The 20,709-nt window shown below is 41.7% G+C and overlaps 1 protein-coding gene and 1 long non-coding RNA gene across 2 annotated transcripts; both read right to left on the reverse strand.

Annotated features, from left to right (window-relative positions):
* Window positions 1-351: 351 nt before the first annotated feature.
* On the reverse strand, window positions 352-1,366 carry LOC139836211 (uncharacterized). The gene is made up of 2 exons (XR_011752906.1): window positions 797-1,366; window positions 352-689 (listed from the first exon to the last, which is right to left on the reverse strand). It is a non-coding gene; the product is annotated as an uncharacterized lncRNA (long non-coding RNA).
* Window positions 1,367-4,993: 3,627 nt separating this feature from the next.
* On the reverse strand, window positions 4,994-9,907 carry LOC127335319 (plant UBX domain-containing protein 1). The gene is made up of 8 exons (XM_051361937.2): window positions 9,704-9,907; window positions 8,309-8,411; window positions 8,150-8,218; window positions 7,943-8,016; window positions 7,248-7,377; window positions 6,450-6,554; window positions 5,920-6,130; window positions 4,994-5,336 (listed from the first exon to the last, which is right to left on the reverse strand). Exons 1-8 carry the CDS (start codon window positions 9,884-9,886, stop codon window positions 5,333-5,335), a joined length of 879 nt encoding a protein of 292 aa, XP_051217897.1. The 5' UTR covers window positions 9,887-9,907; the 3' UTR covers window positions 4,994-5,332.
* Between the last annotated feature and the right edge of the window lie 10,802 nt (window positions 9,908-20,709).

The following is a 20,709-nucleotide window of genomic DNA, read 5'->3' on the forward strand; positions in this document are numbered from 1 at the left end:
TCTGATTTTTCTTTGATTTGATAAATATATCCATAACGGGAGAAATCATCAGTGAACGTTATGAATGAATTATAACCGTCCACCGATCTCACATTAAACGGACCACATATATCCGTATGAATTAATTCCAAAACTCCCGTGCTTCGGTTTGCACCTTTCTTAATTTTCTTGGCATATTTTCCTTTGATGCAGTCGATACAATGATCTACATCCGCATCCGAAAAATCAAGAGAAGGAAGAACTTGATCTTTAATGAGACGCTCAATCCTCCCCCTCGAAATATGGCCTAAACGATAGTGCCATAATTTCGAAGAAGTCTCATTATCATTACGTTTGCGTTTGGTACCGACATTTATATTTGAGGTAGAACCCACATTATTTATATCATCACAAAGGGAAATTACATAAAGTTTGTCGTGTCGACAGGCAAGGCCAACATTATTATTGTCATACATAATTATACACTGCTTATTCCCAAAGTGACACTCATAACTATCATCATCTAAACATGAGACGGAAACTAAATTCCGTTTCATCGAGGGTACATAAAGAACATTATTTAGCTGAAGCTTAAAACCGCCATGAAGTGTAAGAGTGAAGTCTCCAATCGCCTCGGCATAAGCTTCAACACCATTAGCAACTCTAATTGTTCTTTCCCCTCTTTTTAGGGTCTTCCTCATATTGAATCCCTGCAACGAATTTACAACATGAATTGTTGCACCTGAATCAATCCACCAAGTATTGGTGGCATAATTAACATAAAGGGATTCTTCAACAACAGTAATAGTGTCGGTACCTCTTTCTTTGAGCCATCTCTTGAAGCCAAAACAATCCTTTCGCCTATGCCCACCTTTTCCACAAAAGTGGCAAGCATTGGAATTATTTCCTTCAGCATTAGGCGCTTTTTCTGGCTTCTTTTGCTGTGAACCTTTTGAGGATTGGCCTTTTTCCTTGAACTTATAAGGCTTGGGCTTCACATATTCATTCACAAATTTTCTATACTTCTTCTTTTGTGAATGACCAAACTGATTAACATGATCAATTCTGTCAGCCTTAAGCCTTTCTTCTTCTTGCACACATCGCGCCATCATTTCATCAATCTCCCATTTAACATCCATCGCATTATAGTTGATCATAAATGGATCAAATTGGGGAGGCAAAGATGACATAATAAAATGGACGAGGAAACCATTAGAGATTTCCATCTCCATTGACTTTAGTTTGGCGGCCATGTTGCACTTTTTCATAATATGCTCTCGAAGACTTCCAGTGGGATCATATTTTTCATCAATTAGCCTTCTGATAAGACTTGTTGCATAAACTTTAGAAGACCCTTTAAATTGATGCTCAATTTTTGCAAAGTACCCTTTTGTCTTTGTCTCACAATCAGGAAGGGCTCCCCTCATACTCTGTGTAATGGAGCCCTTTATCATCATAAGGCACTTGCGATTAGAGTCATCCCACTTAGTCTTAATAATGTCATATTCCTTCTTGAGGGCTTCATAATTTTCATTATTTTCTTTAGGCACCTCAGGAGGATCATTAAGGAGAGCATAATCAATATTGAGTAAGGCCATAGTGATCTCAAGCTTCTCCTTCCACGTGACATAATTGCTGCCATTTAGCTGTTCGATGCCATTTAGCATTCCAGCAATATTAGAGACATTAGTTGCTGCAAAAGAAAAAATTCAAAAAATGCTTTAGTAAGCATCATCATAATCATCATTAAAATTTTATTGATCAAATTCAAATCAGCTTTGGCCAGAGATGAAAATGAACAACAAAATTTTGTGGACAAATATTCATCAATTAGCTTTGGCCAAATTGATAAATAGAAGCCACACATTAATGATCCTCATTCATTATTTTCTTTTACCGACCCGGTTCACATCAGCTTTGGCCAGAAGTGAAACAGACCAATAAAAGAATTTGCAGTTAAAATGCCCGTCAAACAACTTTGGTCAGAATGACAAGGCATAAAACCACACTTTATTTGAGGATCCATAAACTTTATTTTGCAGCGAAAACATTATCACATAATAATTATAGTGATAAATATCACCATAATTCATTAATCATAAATAAACTAAATAATAAATATAATAACAACATGCAAATTATCTAAGCATGGCAATTAAAATTGTGGCCTAAAATAAGCATAATCAATTTATCCAGAAAAATAGCCCTGAAAAGATATTTATTTCAGTCCTAAATATTTTTTTTTTATTTTTATTTTTATTATTATTATTAGCATAATAATCCTGCTGAACTGGGCCAAAATTGGCCCAGCCCAGCACTTTAACTCCCCCTGATCCCCTCCTGGGCCTTAACCCATTAGCAACGTGCCAGGACGACCTGGACCGTCGGATGCAATCCGACGGCCAGGAATGACCGCAGCTGGAACAAAACCAGCTCACCGTCGCCCGGCCCCCGCGAAACCCTAGCCCATTTCATTTCTTCCTTCTCTCCTCTCCCGACAGCGATGGCGACGCCGAGCGACCAAGAGGCGGTGACGGCGAGCACCACGCGACGGGGAAGAAGACTCGGCGTCACCCAGGCCCTCTCGCCGGAGTTGCGTGCAGCTTTGGCCAGCGCGCAGCCCCGTCGAGCGGCTCTGGGCGGCGCCTCCGTGTGAGGCAGGCGCGCGCGTGCGGGCGTCCGCGACGGCGACCTCCCCTCACCATTCTCCAGCACGGCTGCGAGCTCCAGCGGCGACAAGCGCACGTAGAGACGAGCTGCCGGCCGGTGCAGCGGACGGCGAGGCCGCTCGGGTTTGAACCCGAGCACATCTGCCAACATTAGAGAATAGCTCCGACGCCGCCGTGGCCAGTGACGACGACGAGGCCCATAAGGTAATCGTCCGCTTCTTAATCTTGAATTAGGGTTAGGGTTCCTCCAAAAATGGGGAATTTCATAATTTAGGGTTTCGGTAATTTTGGGGATTTTGCTTTAGGGTTGATTACGGCATCAAATCAACCAATCCCCACTTCAATTCATGCTTGACCGAAACCATGTGCATCAAAACAGGGGAAATTTTCATCATGTTAGGGTTCCGGATTGGGGAAAATCATCAAGATTTGTGCATAATTAACTTATTTCCCCTTTAAATCTTAATCAATCTTAAACCAGAAGCTCATAATTGAGGAGGGGAAAAGAGGACAACATTTCTAGGGTTTCTGGAAAAAATAGGAATTTAACATAAGAGCTTTAATTCCTTTAGTTAATAGCTCAAATTGAAACCCTAGAGTGTCACATAATCTGTTAGGGCTTGGAGTTTGAGAAAACAGGGCTTAAACTTAAGGCATGATTAATAACCAGGAAGAACAGCCTTTAAACATAAGCATAAAATTCTTTCACAGAAGCAGCTTGGGCATATGTCTTGACTTGGTGACAACATATAAACACATGGGTATGTGCATATGCCCCTGATCTTGATTTTGGCTTGATAAATCAAGCATGAATCTTAACATAAGAGGGCTCAAACTTAAGAGCTAGATGCTCTGATACCATTGTTGGATCTAGCAGGATCAACTAGCTCTAGTTTGAGCCACAAAAGAATAAGATCAGAAATACCTTGATCTGAAGATGATGCCATGCCTGCTCTTGTTTAATTGCTCACACCAGAATGGAGCAATTTGTGCTAGGTTCTTCCCAGTGCTTTAGTGCTAGCCTGATCGGTGGCTTAATTTGTGTGAGAGAGAGAGCTGAGAGCAGCCGTGTTTTCACCTCTCCTCTTCTAGGTCATTTGACCCCTTTATATATGTTTAGCACTATGCACTAGGGGAACCAGCACCGTTGGATCAAAATCGATGTCTCCGATCAAGACAACACATAAGGATAGGTGGCCATTTACTGTAGCACCGCCCTACTGTAGCAACTCAAAAAGATCTGACCTAGGAGAGCAGCCTAGATCACCAAAATATCCAACACATTCCGGTCCTGGGAGAGGTGGCGACACCAGTCTGAGCTGAGGGAAGCCAGCCAATTAATATTGAATGGAGGGAGTAGTTTGGAAGTACTTCAGAATTAGCGACGCTGTGGAGCCAGTGCTGCCGAGTGGTAATCTTCCAAGGTTAAGAACCTCGTTTCCACGAGCTTTTTTCTTCTGTAGCTGTCAAAACTCCAAGATGTTAGCAGCTATTGAGAACTTGAGATCGCTGTCGCTGTGGACGCATGAGAGCTGAGTCGAGCGAGGTGGCCTGTTGGTGGTTGGATGTTGGAGCTGATCCGTGGATGTCAAACTCACCAGAGAATACATGGACCCCTCCATTCGCACCACAGCACGGCACACCCCTTCCACGTATCCGATCGGATCACGCCAATCTCAGTATGCCACCTGGGTAAGACACCTTGGACTTGGATAGTTGGATGTAATGGTAGATCAATACTTCTTTGGAAGTTCTAGAGGACCAAATAAAGTACAGAATAGAAGAACTGCAAGAGCATCCAATGATAGGGACAGACATCTGCACAGCAGCCTCCACTCCCAGACATGAAAAGCATAGCATCCCCTTGGCCATTTATAAAAAAACAAAAATGTGTCACAAGGCGGAGGTTATTAGGAATGCCGTACCAGTCTCAGGCTAAACTAAGCCTGTGAGGATGGGATCATACGGACTTTATAGTGGCAAACGGAGACATTCTTGTCAAAGGCATCCACTCAACGCCACCTTGCTGACCCACAGCGAATATCTGAATAAATGCCACTTTGCGACGTGCCCTCGCTAGCAAAATAATCATAACTGCTGCTAGTTGCTCAGGGGGGACGTAAGAAAATGAAAATCAAATTTAAGCAACATCATCCTACAAAAACAGGATAACAGTAGTATGAAGCCAAATTGCTTTGTTGGTCAACTCCCATCCACCTTCAGATTGTAAATGGCAGCGGCAATCCGCGTGCCCGCATACGCCGCCCGCCAATTTTTGCCTAAATGGCGGTTCCACCTTCTGATGAAGATGCTAGTTTGTAAGCACATGGAACAAAACCATGCAGTAAAGTGTTAAGAACACCGAGCGCTGTCACTTTCCTCTGTTTCTGCTGCTGTGTGGTCTTTTACACATTTCTAAAGGTGGGTAAGCACCACAAACCCCACAAGACGATTTGACATATCAAATTTACATGCTACCACCAGGAAAATATGAGATCTAGTTCCAATGGTACGACAACTCCAGCGCACAGAGGATCGAGTTCTCATACTATGGCAGTGTACACACAACCTTTTCCAAGCTGAAGTCGTTGAATCATGGAAGTTGGCGAATCATGTGTTTCAGTGCTCAAAGGCCTAACTAAGGGCTGCTGTGCTGGTGGTGCACTCTTGGTGCTCTCATGCTCTTACCTGCACAGGATTAGATAAGACAAATTTACATTACCTTGCACAAGTTCAAACACATATGGAAGGAAAGGATGCTCCAGCAGGCAAGAAAGTACAGTCTAACAACAGTATTGCAAAAGCATAATTTTCGGACATCTTGCAGGAACAACACATATGCCATGTGAAATGCATGTATCAAAATGAAACCACAACTTAGCTACTTAAAAGCAAGTGAAATGCTACTCCAGAGCCATAATTCTGCAGGTGGTTCAGTAAGCTTGTAAGAATTAAGCTCGTTGATTTGTTGTTGATACTACTAGGAGAGAGTTTTGACATTACTAGACCACCGTCACAAATAGTCTGTTGTTGGAATATTATCTTAGTCAAATTAGTTGTTGTTGGAATATTATCTTAGTCTGCATGGATTCTCTCCTTCTGAATAGAATCCCAGAAACATACAATAGCAAACCCAAGAATTCATCAAAACAATAACAAAGCAGATCAACTATGATCAGAATTTTTAAGGGAATTGTAAAAAAAAATACAAAGCAGAGGATATAAGTTCAAATGCACTTTCCTAACATTAAGGAGCTAAAATCAATTATACCTTTTGAACCACTTTGGTGTGGCTGGTTTCTTATTTGGTGGTGGTGCAGAATAAGATCGGGGCGCTTCAGATTGATAAGCTGAATCGGAATTTGTCTTAGAAACATCAGGCTGTTCAGAAGGTTCCGAGAGAAGTGATAGTCCATCCAAAGCTTGAATTTCTTCACGGAGATATGGTCCTGATTTTACAGCATCTGCATCTAACTCCAACCCTGCATACCCAACACATGTAAAATACCTCTAACAGCATGTGAATATCTGAATGTCTAGTATAAACGCTGGTTGACATTATCAAGAATGCATTACATAATTAACCCAACAGAAACTCATGCATATCGCAAGAGCCAAGTGCTGAAAAAGAACCAGTAATCCTGATTGAGTACATGTGTTCAAATGCACCAGAAATACAACTTTACATAAATGGAAACGTGATTTTGTCAAGGCACATAGAAGAAATGCTAAACCTTCAACTTAAGAAGTAATCATTGCTTATTTTCTCAAAATGATACTACTTTTTCAGATAATGCATACCTGCTGGCAGATCGTAAGAAAAGAAGACATTAGCTCCAGGAACAAATCCAATTGTGTAGAAGTCCTGAGAGGTGTCCAGTATTCGCTTCTTTGGAGGAACTGTATCTGTGGTGAAATCAATGGATCAGATATTAAGAAGTTGTAACCAGTACGGAATCTCATTTGTGATATACTACTATACTAGAGGACCCTCAAACTTCCACAAGCTCAAACAAAGGAACATATGTGGTATATAGGTTCTGCAATACATACGGTATCTAGAACATGCAGCATCAAAGCTATAATCAGGCTATCGATTTGGAAACTAGTGGTATTCAAATGAAGTGCACAAGAGAAATGAGTATGCAATCCATTGGTTAAGCTAGTCAGAAGACAACACAATGAGAACAGCTGACCCACTTGTGTTACAGAAGTGCTCATCAAATCAGTGTTCTGAATGGTTGCGCTGTGGCCAAATTGTTTTAAATTTATCTATAGCACTTCAAAGTGGCTCGTAAAATATTAGCATCAAAATTGCTTGTAAAACCCTTTTCTCAGAATTATGCATTAAAATAGTGTTTGCAGGCTGTAAAGATAAGGGCATAGAACTTATATAAGACATGTTTCCCTGCTGTTGACGATTGTCAACATATTTGCTTGCTAATAGTAGAATGTTTCTCATAGCTAATATTAAGCCAATCTTAACCAGAAATATTATTACAATGGTGAAATAAAAGGAATTGATGAGCGGGAAACAAGGAAGGGCAAACATTACTTGTCAAACTACAGCAGTCATCTCAAACGAGAAGCAGAACTTACAAAGATAGAATGGCAGATCTGGTCTAGCAATCACTTTCATGAGAAGATCCACCAGACTATGTACCGCCTCTGATGGATGAAACTCAGCCTCAAGAATGTAACCATCAGGGAATCGAACCCTCATTACTGCCTGCAGTTAAAGGGGTTAGCAACAAAATGGGCTTTTCCCTGAAACTAGATCATAAAGAGACAGAAAAATAAATCAAATAAATGAGCATAAGCCAGCTCAATCTGAGAATTCCTAGACTAAACTAACAAGGCAAAAAAAAAGTACTTCTTTAAGTAAACCATCAAGAAATGGCCCTCATTACTGCCTACAGTTAAGGGGGCTAGCAACAAAATGGACTTTGCCCTAAAACAAGATCCAGAAGAAGACGGAAAAAATAAACCAAATAAATGAGCTAAGATCCATCTCAGAATTCCAGGACTAAATTAATTTGAAAAGGCAAAAAACAAAGTATACTTCTTTAAGTAATCAAAATCATGTGTATCAATATTAAGTATTTCTTCGTATTTTTCTACAGAAATATAATTGTTCTTAGAACATGTCCAAAGGTACTGCTAATATAAGGCTAGATAAAAGAAAGAAGTAAAAAAATCAGCAAGAAGGGAAAAGGAGTATTTGTACAAGCAGTATGTCACTCCTTCCAAATACGCTAATGAAATACAGTATGGTGTATCATATTCCTTCTTACCTTTGTTATTCTTGCTCTTTGAGCAGCAAGTTCTGCTTCCCGTATTTTACGAGTCTTCAGAACTTTCGATTGTTCTGCAAGGGTGTCGCATTTGAGCATGGTTATAATTAAGAAATTAGAGCATGTATGATTTGAACAATGGCAGGTGGGCGTTACAGTGATAAATGTGAATGTTCTCAAACAATAATAAGAAGACATAAAAGTTACCCGCCATCCTGTTTGAAAACAACTTATAATAATCAGCAGGCTGAAGCTCATAGAAGTCATCATCTTCCTCTACATGAATCATGATTTCATGTCAAAACACAACTACCATAAAGACATAGAAGAGAGTTTAGCATGGAAGAGGCATATAAATGTGTGTACCCTGATCTGCCTTGGGCAGATTGGTGGTCATTGTCTCAAATGTTGTGCTTGAAAATATTCGGACCTCATGTCCAAGCTCTTGCGACACTGCTTTCAGCTTGCTCTGTGATTTACGAAGAACACACAGTTGTTAGACTTCATTTAAGTTTATCTATTTGTGGAAAGCCATAATACAGAAGTTTTGTCCAGAGATGAACATTTCTTTTATGGACACATAGATAGATTTTGAAAAGCGCCTGCAAAATGCTATCACTGACAGTTTTTCAATATATATCTGTCGAGCCTATCAATGATTTTGGCACAAATTCTAAACCGATGGCTTGAGCAGAGAAGGATAATCATGTACGTTCATTGGAAAAAGGAACAATGTGAGAAGAAAGATGCCCCAAAAATATATACTAAATGAAGCCATAAATGTCTTTCTGAGGTTCACAGCAAATGTTCATATTTGACAGAGGAACAATTATGAACAGTCAGCCATCTTTCAGAGGGCAAAGAACGAGCACTAATGTTATTAGCAACACAAGTGGATACCATTACACAGTTTTGCAGAACACCTGGCAGCCTCCCTCCCGAATTTTCCCAAGATACAGTACTGCTATGCTGCCAACCAATTGACAACCATACACGCCTAGCTTGAACAAGATACTGTAAGAAATTAAACAGCTTCGTGTAGACGAAACTCCCGATAGCGCCTAAACTCCTCATGGCCATCAATGTTCATACAGACAGAATTCCTCTCAAAATGCAAGCCGTGGCTATAAAATGGGGTGCTAAAATACTACTCAAGCTACGCTTTCAAGAATCTACGCAGAAAGAAACAGCAACAGGCTCTTGAATTTCTGAAACCTACGAGTTCTTTGGTTCTAACCGCCCCTGAAAGCTGGACCCTCGTGCTGCCAACATACAGCAACAGGAGCCCTGATTTGGAAGAAACCGTGGACTAAAACCTAGGTCAAAGAACTCCTCCTCCGCAAGGCATCTAGCCAGCCAGGTCCAAGCGGATTCCCCAATCCCAATCGCCCGGTCAGGCGAGTGCTGCAAGAAAAGAATCGCTCTTGGGCACACGAAGCTGTCAAGCGAACGCACGCACACCAAGAACCGCAACATTTCTAGCGCAACGCGTCGAGTACCAACGAACTCGCGCCACCGTCGCCGTGGCCTTTTCCGGCCAAGAAAGAAAATCCCGCTAACCCCCCACGCAAAGAATCCGGGAGGAGCGCGCCCTCCCGAAAGTTCCGATCCCAAGAAAGGCAGAAAGATCCCGCCGCCAAGAAGTTGCGCCCGCCCCCAAGATCGCGCGCCGCCGAGGAGACCAGGCGCATCCCCGCGCGACAGAGGAGCAGAATCCGCCCCAAGAAACCGATGAGACGCGGTGAGGAGGGGGAGACGTACCGGGACCTGAGACGGCGCCGGCGGCTGGTGCGGCGGGCGCGAGTCGGGCGCGTCGAGATCCATGGAGAGCAGCAGCGCGAGGCCTCCTCCTCCTCCTTGGTGTTCGTCGTGCTCCCTTTTCCGGCGCCTGGGGCAGAGTCGGGGGAGGGGGTTTATTTGGCTTTGGGTGTACTCTGCTTCCATCGAGGGGAACGGGACGGATACGGCCTGCTTCGTGGCACCGTCAGAGAGAGAGAGAGAGAGAGGAACAGCTTCGTGGCGCGTGGGGCCTGCGGGTCGGTCGTGATACAGACGGTGCGTGCCCGGGGCCTCATTTTATACAGGTCCGTCTGCAGAGTAGTGCGAGGGAAGCAACCCAGATTGCTGAGGCTGGCACGCGGGGCCCACCCAAATCAACTAGGAATTGTTAGAGCATCTCCAGCCGTTTGGGCTCTCCACGTCCAAATCCGGCGATATTGTCATCCGGATTGGAGGAAATTTTGGCCCGGGGAGGCCCATTTCCCAGCCGCGAGCTCAGGATGGATGTAACGGACTTCGGCGAATTCAGACAAAATTGGCGAGTTCGTTCAAACATATACGAAATTTAATGATATTTATCATATAGAGTCGAGTTCGTACATAAGTAGACCGAATTCGAACATATATTTGAATTCGGCGATGGCAAACTAAAATTTAAACTAAAGAACGGCCTATTACATGCCGAAATGGCGGTAGAACGACGTGTAGTCGCCGTCGTCGTCATCATCATCATTGGAAAGCGTTATCCGAGGCGGCGGAGCCTCGTACACGGCTCGTGCTCGGCGTCGCCGGCGCGTTGATACGTCCAATTTGCATCACTATTTTATATCATAATTTGCTGTTATTCATTGATATATTTCATATTTGGAGATAATACTTATGTTATTTCATCTATTTTGCATGTTTCATGATTATTGGAGGATCGCGCACCGGAGTCAGGATTCTGCTGGAAAAAGCGCCGTCAGAATGCAATATTTCGGAAGATCAACAGTTGACGGAAATTATATGAAAAATCCTATTTTTTCAGAAGACGAAGGGAGCCAGAAGGGGGAGCCGAGGGGACCCGAGGTGGGCCCACCCCATAGGCCGGCGCGGCCCAAGGCCTGGCCGCGCCGCCCTGTGAGGAGGGGGCCCACAGCCCCCTGATACGTCCAAAACGTATCTACTTTCCCGAACACTTTTGCTATTGTTTTACCTCTAATTTGTGTATTTTGGATGCAACTAACACGGACTAACGCTGTTTTCAGCAGAACTGTTCTGCTGTCTCGTTTTTGTGCAGAAATCTAACTTTCGGGTAAATCCTCAGAATTTATGCAGAAGGCCTTATTTTCCCAGAAAACTGACGGAGCCAGAAGGACAAGTCAGGTGGAGGCCCGAGGGCCCCACACCATAGGGCGGCGCGGCCCAGGGGGGGCCGCGCGGCCATGTGGTGTGGCCCCCTCGGCCGGCCTCCGACGCCCTCCTTCGGACTACTTATTGGCCTCGACCTAAAAACGCACGGGGAGAAGTCGAAGTCGCCAGAAACCCTCCAGAACGCCGCCACATCGCGAAACTCCGTTGCGGGAGCCAGAAGTCTCCGTTCTGGCACTCCGCCGGGACGGGGAATTGGAGGAGATCATCGCCATCATCACCGCCAACGCCTCTACATCAACCAGCCATGTTTCCCCCATCCATGTGTGAGTAATTCCCCCGCTGTAGACCGAAGGGGATGGTAGGGATTGGATGAGATTGGTCATGTAATAGCATAAGATTGTTAGGGCATAGTGCCTAGTGTCCGTAATTGGTACTTTGATGATATTGTTGTAACTTGTTATGCTTAATGCTTGTCACTAGGGCCCGAGTGCCATGATCTCAGATCTGAACATGTTATTGTTTCATCAAGATATTCATTGTTTATGGTCTTACCTGCAAGTTGTATACACATGTCGCTGTCCGGAACCGATGGCCCCGAAGTGACAGAAATCGGGACAACCGGAGGGAATGGTAGCGATGTGAGGATCACATGTGTTCACGGAGTGTTAATGCTTTGCTCCGGTACTCTATTAAAAGGAGTACCTTAATATCCAGTAGTTTCCCTTGAGGCCCGGCTGCCACCGGCTGGTAGGACAAAAGATGTTGTGCAAGTTTCTCATTGCGAGCACGCACGACTATATATGGAACACATGCCTATTGATTGCTTTGTACTTGGACACCGTTTTATTATTATCTGCAAATGCCCTGCTATGATTGTTACATGAGTTTCTCTCATCCATGCAACGCCCGTCATCCGTCCCCGTGCCTACGATATTTTAATCTGCTGTTTACTAAAATCACTACTGCTGTCTTTGTTACTCGCTGTTATTTCACTATCTACATCGCTATAAATCGCATTATCGATAAACTCTTGCGAGCAAGTTCTGTTTCAGTGCGGTTGAATTGACAACTCCATTGTTAAGGCTTCCAAGTGTTCTTTGTCTCCCCTTGTGTCGAATCAATAAATTGGGTTTTACTTCCCTCGAAGACCGTTGCGATCCCCTATACTTGTGGGTCATCAAGACTATTTTCTGGCGCCGTTGCCGGGGAGCATAGCTTTATTTGGAAGTTCACTTGGATTAATATTGTTCGCTGCAAATTCTCCATCATGGGTAAACCTCGCGATACTAAGGTCGCCATATTACCATCCACTACAAGAAAAGGTACAATTCTGAATACCTCCGCTACACTTGATTCACCATCTGTGATTGATAAACTTGTTTCACCGCCACATGCTTCACATGCGGGTACTTCATGAATCTGAAAACTCTCATAATATTGATAATATTTCTGCCGTGCTTGATGATAGTGGTTCATTGGGATCTTTTCTAGATGCTACGATTACTAGGTCTAGACAAATTGAAAATACCGAAACTCCTAATGCTACTACACTGTTAATTCACACGAACTTGATTATTTTAGTGATGATCCCGATGAAGATTATGTGGAGCTTAATGATGATTTTATTGAAAAATGCAATGCTACTACGGATGCAAGAAAAATTAAAAAGTTGCTTGCAGAACATGCTTTGTTAGATATAAACTGTCTCCGATCCTAAGTTTGTCACATCTCCTATAAACATTAAGGATAAAGATTATGATTTTTCTCTTGATTTATCTCATATAGCTATTGTTGAGAAAACACCCTTTTGTGGTACTTGAAAAAGAAAGTGCTGTTGAACACATGATTGAGTTATCTACTCTAAGTAGCTTGTTTTTACGATGATGTCAAGATGCGTACTTACTTTGTTGCTAAAATCTTTCCATTCTCATTAAAGGATGACGCTAAAACTTGGTATAATAGTTTGCCACCTAATTCTATTAAAAGTCCAAAAGAATTGCTTGATGTTTTCTTCCGTAAATACATTCCTGCTAGTGCTCAACATATTGCTTTGCAGAGAATTTATAATTTTGACCAGGAAGATGGAGAGAAATTGCCTGAGGCTTGGGCGAGATTTTGCTCTCTTATTAGAGCTCGGCCTGATCATGATTTGGAAAAGCATGATTTACTTGATATATTTTATAGTGGACTAACCATTGAGTCTAGGACATACCTGGATAGTTGTGCTGGTTGTGTTTTCAGGAAAGAACTCAGGATGACGTCGAAGAATTATTGGCTAAAATAGGCCGGAATCATGATGATTGGACTACGCCTGAACCAACTCCAACGCCAATATTGAAGAAGAGGGGTATGATTAAATTAAATGATGAAGATATGAGGGAAGCCAAGAAGTCTCTCAAGGAGAAAGGTATTAAATCTGAAGATGTGAAGAATCTTCCTCCCATAGAAGATATATGTGAGATAATTCCCCCTTCATCCATGATTGAGGTAAACTCCCTTCAACGCTTTACTAGGGAAGATATTCCGTATTCGAAACCTCCTGCACAATGCTTAGATGAGTTTGATAATTATATTGTTAAGCAAGAAAATTTTAATATGAGAGTAGAGAATCATTTAATGGAAAATTCTCGAGCTATTAGTGAATTGCATGATATTGTAGAGAGAACCTCCAATGATGTTAAGATGCTTGTTAAACATTTTCATATGATTCAAACTCAAATTGATCAACTCACTAAAGTGCAAAATGACTTGTTAGGGAATAATTCTAAAGAGAAACATGCTTATGAAGTAACAACTAGAGGTGGTGTCTCTACCCAGGATCCTCTATATCCTGAAGGGCATCCCAAAAGAATTGAACAAGATTCTCAACGCATTGAACCTAGTGCTCCTTCTAAGAAGAAAAAGAAGAAGAAACATAAAAATGTTGTAGAATCCTCTGAATCTGCTAATGATCCTAATAGTATTTCTATTTCTGATGCTGAAACTGAAAGTGGTAATGAACATGATGAAGATAATGATAAGAATGATACTCCTGATAAAGAAGAGGTTGAAGAAGAACCTAAAAAGCATGCTAAAAATAAAAAGTACACTAAAGAAGATTTTATTGCTGAGAAACATGGTAATGAAAGAGAACCTTGGGTGCAAAAGCAAATGCCTTTTCCTGCTAAGAAACTAAAATCAAAGGAAGAAGAACACTATAATAAATTTTGTGATTGGATGAAACCTTTATTCTTGCAAATCCCTTTGACTGATGCTATTAAATTGCCTCCTTATTCAAAGTATATGAAAGATATTGTTACTAACAAAAGGAAAATCCCCAATGAGGAAATTTCCACTATGCTTGCTAATTACTCTTTCAATGGAAAAGTGCCAAAGAAGTTGGGCGACCCAGGTATACCTACTATTCCTTGTTCTATCAAGAATAATTATGTTAAAACTGCTCTATGTGACTTGGGAGCCGGTGTTAGTGTTATGCCTTTTTCTCTTTATAAGAGACTTTACTTAGATAAGTTGATACCCACTGATATATCTTTGCAAATGGCTGATAAATCTACTGCTATTCCTGTTGGTATATGTGAGGATGTTCCTGTTCAAGTTACTACTAACTGCTTGATATTAACTGATTTTGTTGTGTTGGAAATGCCTGAAGATGATAATATGTCTATTATTCTTGGGAGACCTTTTCTTAACACCGCAGGGGCTGTTATTGATTGCAATAAAGGAAAGGTTACTTTCAATGTTGATGATAGGGAGCATACCGTTTATTTTCCCAAGAGGATTGAGAAAGCGTGTGGGGTTAATACTATTTCTAATGTGAGAACTATCAAAGTGGGAACTATCGATTGTCCTATATATGAGCCTAAAGAAGAATATCAAACTCTTGTGATTGGATCCATATCAATACAATTCAAGGTAACATGATTGATTTGAAGTTTATTTCTTCTTATGCTATGTAAAATTTATTTGGTGGCAAGACTTGATCAACCTTGTTAACAAATACTTTTTATATGCATAGAGGAGGTAAACAATATCTCTTTCTTCCTCCACTTGTTCTACTTGCTGTAGCACTTTTGTTTTGTAAAGTTCCTTAGTTAGTTAGAGATTTCAAAAAAATTCCTGGCCATTAATAATAAACTTAATACCCGGAATATAATCCATCTTCGTACTACGAAGGTGCTTCTTCATGGGCACCATGGGGTTGATCTCCACTTAGGCAAAAGCCTAAGCTTGGGGGAGGTATACCGGCATCACTCATTCTTTGCATATTATGGTTGCTGGATACTTGTACATACTTGTTTAGTCTCTTTGAGTGGTTTTCTAATGAGAGGGAGATGATATTTGGGGAAGTGCTGCCTGAAAACAGATTCTGGACTGTTACTAAAAAAAATCGTGCGCACAGCCAGAACGTTATTTTGAGCTGCCAATTTTTGTGCAGGTTCCCCAGGTTGTTATCTAACTTTCATTAGTTGAACACTTTTCGAGCTGAGCAACGTAAGATTTTTGTAAAAATCGATTTCTGTACTGCTGTCAGGTTTTGGCAGATTTCTGCCATCTCGCTTTTCTGTGTTTCTTTTAGTTTTCATTTTCTTGTTCTTGCTTTGTTTCTTTCCTAAAACAAAAAAAAACCAAAAATATTTCTTCTGTTTCTCTTCACCATTTGTTTATCTTGGTTTCTTGCATTTATTTCGCTTTATTTGCTATTGCCAGTTTGCTATAAGAAAACCCAAAAAGATTTTACTTTGTTTGCTTGTCTCCTTTTGTTCTCGTTTGCAATTCGAAAACACCAAAAATATTTACTGTTCCTCTTTGGTTTGTAAAGTTCTTTATGAGTTCAATGGTCTTCGGTGGCTCGAGCGTGGTTTTCATTTCATATTATCCAAGCTGCACAAGTGAAAAGGCAATAATGACGATCTACGACAATTGGATTGTGGTGAGAGGCTGGTATGAACTCTATTTGTTTTCATTTTTGTACATATACTCATCCATGTGAGCATTCTTAGTTGGTTCATGTGAGGTATATGTTATTTGAGAAAGTCTAGTAGTTTATGATCTCTCATGTTTAGCTCCAATTTATTAATATGAGTAGCATGTCGTGGATGTTTGCTTGCATTGTTTTATTCATAAGTAAGTATGGCATTGTGGTATCCTCCTCTGAATAATTCATTTATATCGACTTGGCACATGCTCACGCATGCATATGACTGAACAAAAAGTCAATTAAGCCTCGATGATCTATATTGCTTCAGAGTTCTTGTATCAATTTTATGCCTCCGTTAATTTATTTTGCCGCAAGCATGATTATGACAGTTACTGCTCTCTTGATTTGTCGCTCCCTAGTCTATTGCTAGCCTTCACTTGTACTGAGCGGGAACGCTGCTCGTGCTTCCAAACACCTGAAAACCAAGTTGTTCCAAAAGTGTCCACCATAAATACCTATGCATGGCATTTCAAACCATTCCAAGTAAATTCTCATGCGCTATCTTCAAAACCTTCAAAATGCTTCTCAATTTGTGTTTATGTTTCATAGCTCATGAGGAAGTATGTGGTGTTTAGCTTTCAACCTTGTCATTTGCTTCTGACGGACTCTCATATGGACTAGTGGCACATCCGCTTATCCAATAATTTTGCAAAAAGAGCTGGCAATGGGATTCCAGGTCCGAATTAATTAACTTAAATAGACACTCCTCCATGGTTTGTGATTGTTGGACGGCACCCGAAGGATTCGGTTAGCCATGGCTTGTGTAAGCAAAGGTTGGGGGGAGTGTCATCATCATAATAAAACTAAAATAAAAAGGCACTCCTTCATGGTATGAGATTGTTGGCAGGCACCCGAGGATTCGGTTAGCCATGGTTTGTGTAAGAAAGGTTGGAAGGAGTGCCAAATAAATATGCAATAATTCATGGGAGCCGCTCTTGAGAGTCCGGTTGGCGAGGTAGTTGGTGTACCCATTACCATTCGTTGACAACAACAAACACCTCTCAAAATAATTTTACTCCTGATTTCAAAAATGAAAAGCTCTAGCGCATGTTAATCCCTGCTTCCCTCTGCGAAGGGTCAATCTTTTACTTTTATGTTGTGTCTCCATTATTTCTTTGAGCACTATCTTGAGAGCACAACTGTCATTCTTAGTATAATATGCTTGTCTTAAAATATGATTGATTGTGGTATAACTTTGATGCTTTTATCTTCGACAATCACTACTTCTAGTCTTTCTATGAACTCCAGAGGTACCCGGGCATTTATGTTTTGCCAATCAAATACAGGCAAGCGAGATACCACTTTATCATACTCTCTTATGAACATTGCAATCCTGCTTATATACATGATTCATGATGCTTATTATTAATTGTTGGTACCTCTCCATGATTGACATAGCTGTTAGATGATCTTATTTGCATGTATCTTATTATGAACTGCTTAAGTATTAGCCATAGCATGAGAATATATACATCATATGAGCAAATGTGTTCGTGAAAGTTCTTTTATCGCTCAGTTGTTAACTGAATTGCTTGAGGACAAGCAATAAGCTAAGCTTGGGGGAGTTGATACGTCCAAAACGTATCTACTTTCCCGAACACTTTTGCTATTGTTTTGCCTCTAATTTGTGTATTTTGGATGCAACTAACACGGACTAACGCTGTTTTCAGCAGAACTGTTCTGCTGTCTCGTTTTTGTGCAGAAATCCAACTTTCGGGAAAATCCTCGGAATTTATGCAGAAGGCCTTATTTTCCCAGAAAACTGACGGAGCCAGAAGGACAAGTCAGGTGGAGGCCCGAGGGCCCCACACCATAGGGCGGCGCGGCCCAGGGGGCCGCGCGGCCATGTGGTGTGGCCCCCTCGGCCGGCCTCTGATGGCGTGTATTTCACACGTTCGTTGGGAAACCCCAAGAGGAAGGTATGATGCGCACAGCAGCAAGTTTTCCCTCAGAAAGAAACCAAGGTTTATCGAACCAGGAGGAGCCAAGAAGCACGTTGAAGGTTGATGGCGGCGGGATGTAGTGCGGCGCAACACCAGGGATTCCGGCGCCAACGTGGAACCTGCACAACACAACCAAAGTACTTTGCCCCAACGAAACAGTGAGGTTGTCAATCTCACCGGCTTGCTGTAACAAAGGATTAACCGTATTGTGTGGAAGATGATTGTTTGCAGAAAACAGTAGAACAAGTATTGCAGTAGATTGTATTTCAGTAAAGAGAATTGGACCGGGGTCCACAGTTCACTAGAGGTGTCTCTCCCATAAGACGAACAGCATGTTGGGTGAACAAATTACAGTTGGGCAATTGACAAATAAAGAGAGCATGACCATGCACATACATATCATGATGAGTATAGTGAGATTTAATTGGGCATTACGACAAAGTACATAGACCGTCATCCAACTGCATCTATGCCTAAAAAGTCCACCTTCAGGTTATCATCCGAACCCCCTCCAGTATTAAGTTGCTAACAACAGACAATTGCATTAAGTATGGTGCGTAATGTAACTAGTGACTACATCCTTGAACATAGCACTAATGTTTTATCCCTAGTGGCAACAGCACATCCACAACCTTAGAACTTTCATCCTTGTCCCGGTGTCAATGCAGGCATGAACCCACTATCGAGCATAAGTACTCCCTCTTGGAGTTACAAGCATCTACTTGGCCAGAGCATCTACTAGTAACGGAGAGCATGCAAGATCATAAACAACACATAAGCATAACTTTGATAATCAACATAACAAGTATTCTCTATTCATCGGATCCCAACAAACGCAACATATAGAATTACAGATAGATGATCTTGATCATGTTAGGCAGCTCACAAGATCCGACAATGATAGCACAATGGGGAGAAGACAACCATCTAGCTACTGCTATGGACCCATAGTCCAGGGGTAGACTACTCACACATCACACCGGAGGCGACCATGGCGGCGTAGAGTCCTCCGGGAGATGATTCCCCTCTCGGCAGGGTGCCGGAGGCGATCTCTGGATCCCCGAGATGGGATCGTCGGCGGCGGCGTCTCTAGAAGGTTTTCCGTATCGTGGCTCTCTGCACGGGGGTTTCGTCACGGAGGCTATTTGTAGGCGGAAGGGCAGGTCAAGAGGCGGCACGGGGGCCCCACACCACAGGGCCGCGCGGCCAAGGGGGGGGCCGCGCCGGCCTATGGTGTGGCCCCTCCGTGGCCCCTCTTCGTCTCTCCTTCGGACTTCTGGAAGCTTCGTGAGAAAATAGGCCCCTGGGCTTTGATTTCGTCCAATTCCGAGAATATTTCCTTACTAGGATTTCTGAAACCAAAAACAGCAGAAAACAAGAATCGGCACTTCGGCATCTTGTTAATAGGTTAGTTCCAGAAAATGCACGAATATGACATAAAGTGTGCATAAAACATGTAGATAACATCAATAATGTGGCATGGAACATAAGAGATTATCGATACGTCGGAGACGTATCAGCATCCCCAAGCTTAGTTCTGCTCGTCCCGAGCAGGTAAAACGATAACACGGATAATTTACGGAGTGACATGCCCTCATAATCTTGATCATACTATTTGTAAAGCATATGTAGTGAATGCAGCGATCAAAACAATATATATGACATGAGTAAACAAGTGAATCATATAGCAAAGACTTTTCATGAATAGCACCTCAAGACAAGCATCAATAAGTCTTGCATAAGAGTTAACTCATAAAGCAATAATTCAAAGTAAAGGCATTGAAGCAACACAAAAGAAGATTAAGTTTCAGCGGTTGCTTTCAACTTGTAACATGTATATCTCATGGATATTGTCAACATAGAGTAATATAATGAGTGCAATAAGCAAGTATGTAGGAATCAATGCACAGTTCACACAAGTGTTTGCTTCTTGAGGTGGAGAGAAATAGGTGAACTGACTCAACATTGAAAGTAAAAGAATGGTCCTCCATAGAGGAAAAGCATCGATTGCTATATTTGTGCTAGAGCTTTGATTTTGAAAACATGAAACAATTTTGTCAACGGTAGTAATAAAGCATATGCATCATGTAAATTATATCTTATAAGTTGCAAGCCTCATGCATAGTGTACTAATAGTGCCCGCACCTTGTCCTAATTAGCTTGGACTACCGGATCATCACAATGCATTGTTTTTACCAAGTGTCACAAAGGGGTACCTCTATGCCGCCTGTACAAAGGTCTAAGGAGAAAGCTCGCATTGGATTTCTCGCTATTGATTATTCTTCAACTTAGACATCCATACCGGGACAACATAGACAACAGATAATGGACTCCTCTTTTATGCATAAGCATATAACAACAATTAATAATTTTTCTCATTTGAGATTTGAGGATTGTTGTCCAAAACTGAAACTTCCACCATGGAGCATGGCTTTAGTTAGCGGCCCAATGTTCTTCTCTAACATATGCATGCTTAACCATAAGGTGGTAGATCTCTCTTACTTCAGACAAGACGGACATGCATAGCAACTCACATGAAATTCAACAATGAATAGTTGATGGCGTCCCCAGTGAACATGGTTATCGCACAACAAGCAACTTAATAAGAGATAAAGTGCATAATTACATATTCAATACCACAATAGTTCTTAAGCTATTTGTCCCATGAGCTATATATTGCAAAGGTGAATGATGGAATTTTAAAGATAGCACTC

The sequence above is a fragment of the Lolium perenne genome, chromosome 2, assembly GCF_019359855.2.
Source record: "Lolium perenne isolate Kyuss_39 chromosome 2, Kyuss_2.0, whole genome shotgun sequence".
Lineage (NCBI taxonomy): Eukaryota > Viridiplantae > Streptophyta > Magnoliopsida > Poales > Poaceae > Lolium > Lolium perenne.

Bases quoted from the DNA above. Each gene is read 5' to 3' on its own strand.
- LOC127335319 (XM_051361937.2), bottom strand. From the start codon at position 9,886: ATGGAAGCAGAGTACACCCAAAGCCAAATAAACCCCCTCCCCCGACTC. The intron at 7,378-7,942 runs GTAAGAAGGAAT...CTTTAACTGCAG, and splicing joins AAAGAGCAAGAATAACAAAG to GCAGTAATGAGGGTTCGATT. The intron at 6,131-6,449 runs GTATGCATTATC...TTGGGTATGCAG, and splicing joins TTCTTACGATCTGCCAGCAG to GGTTGGAGTTAGATGCAGAT.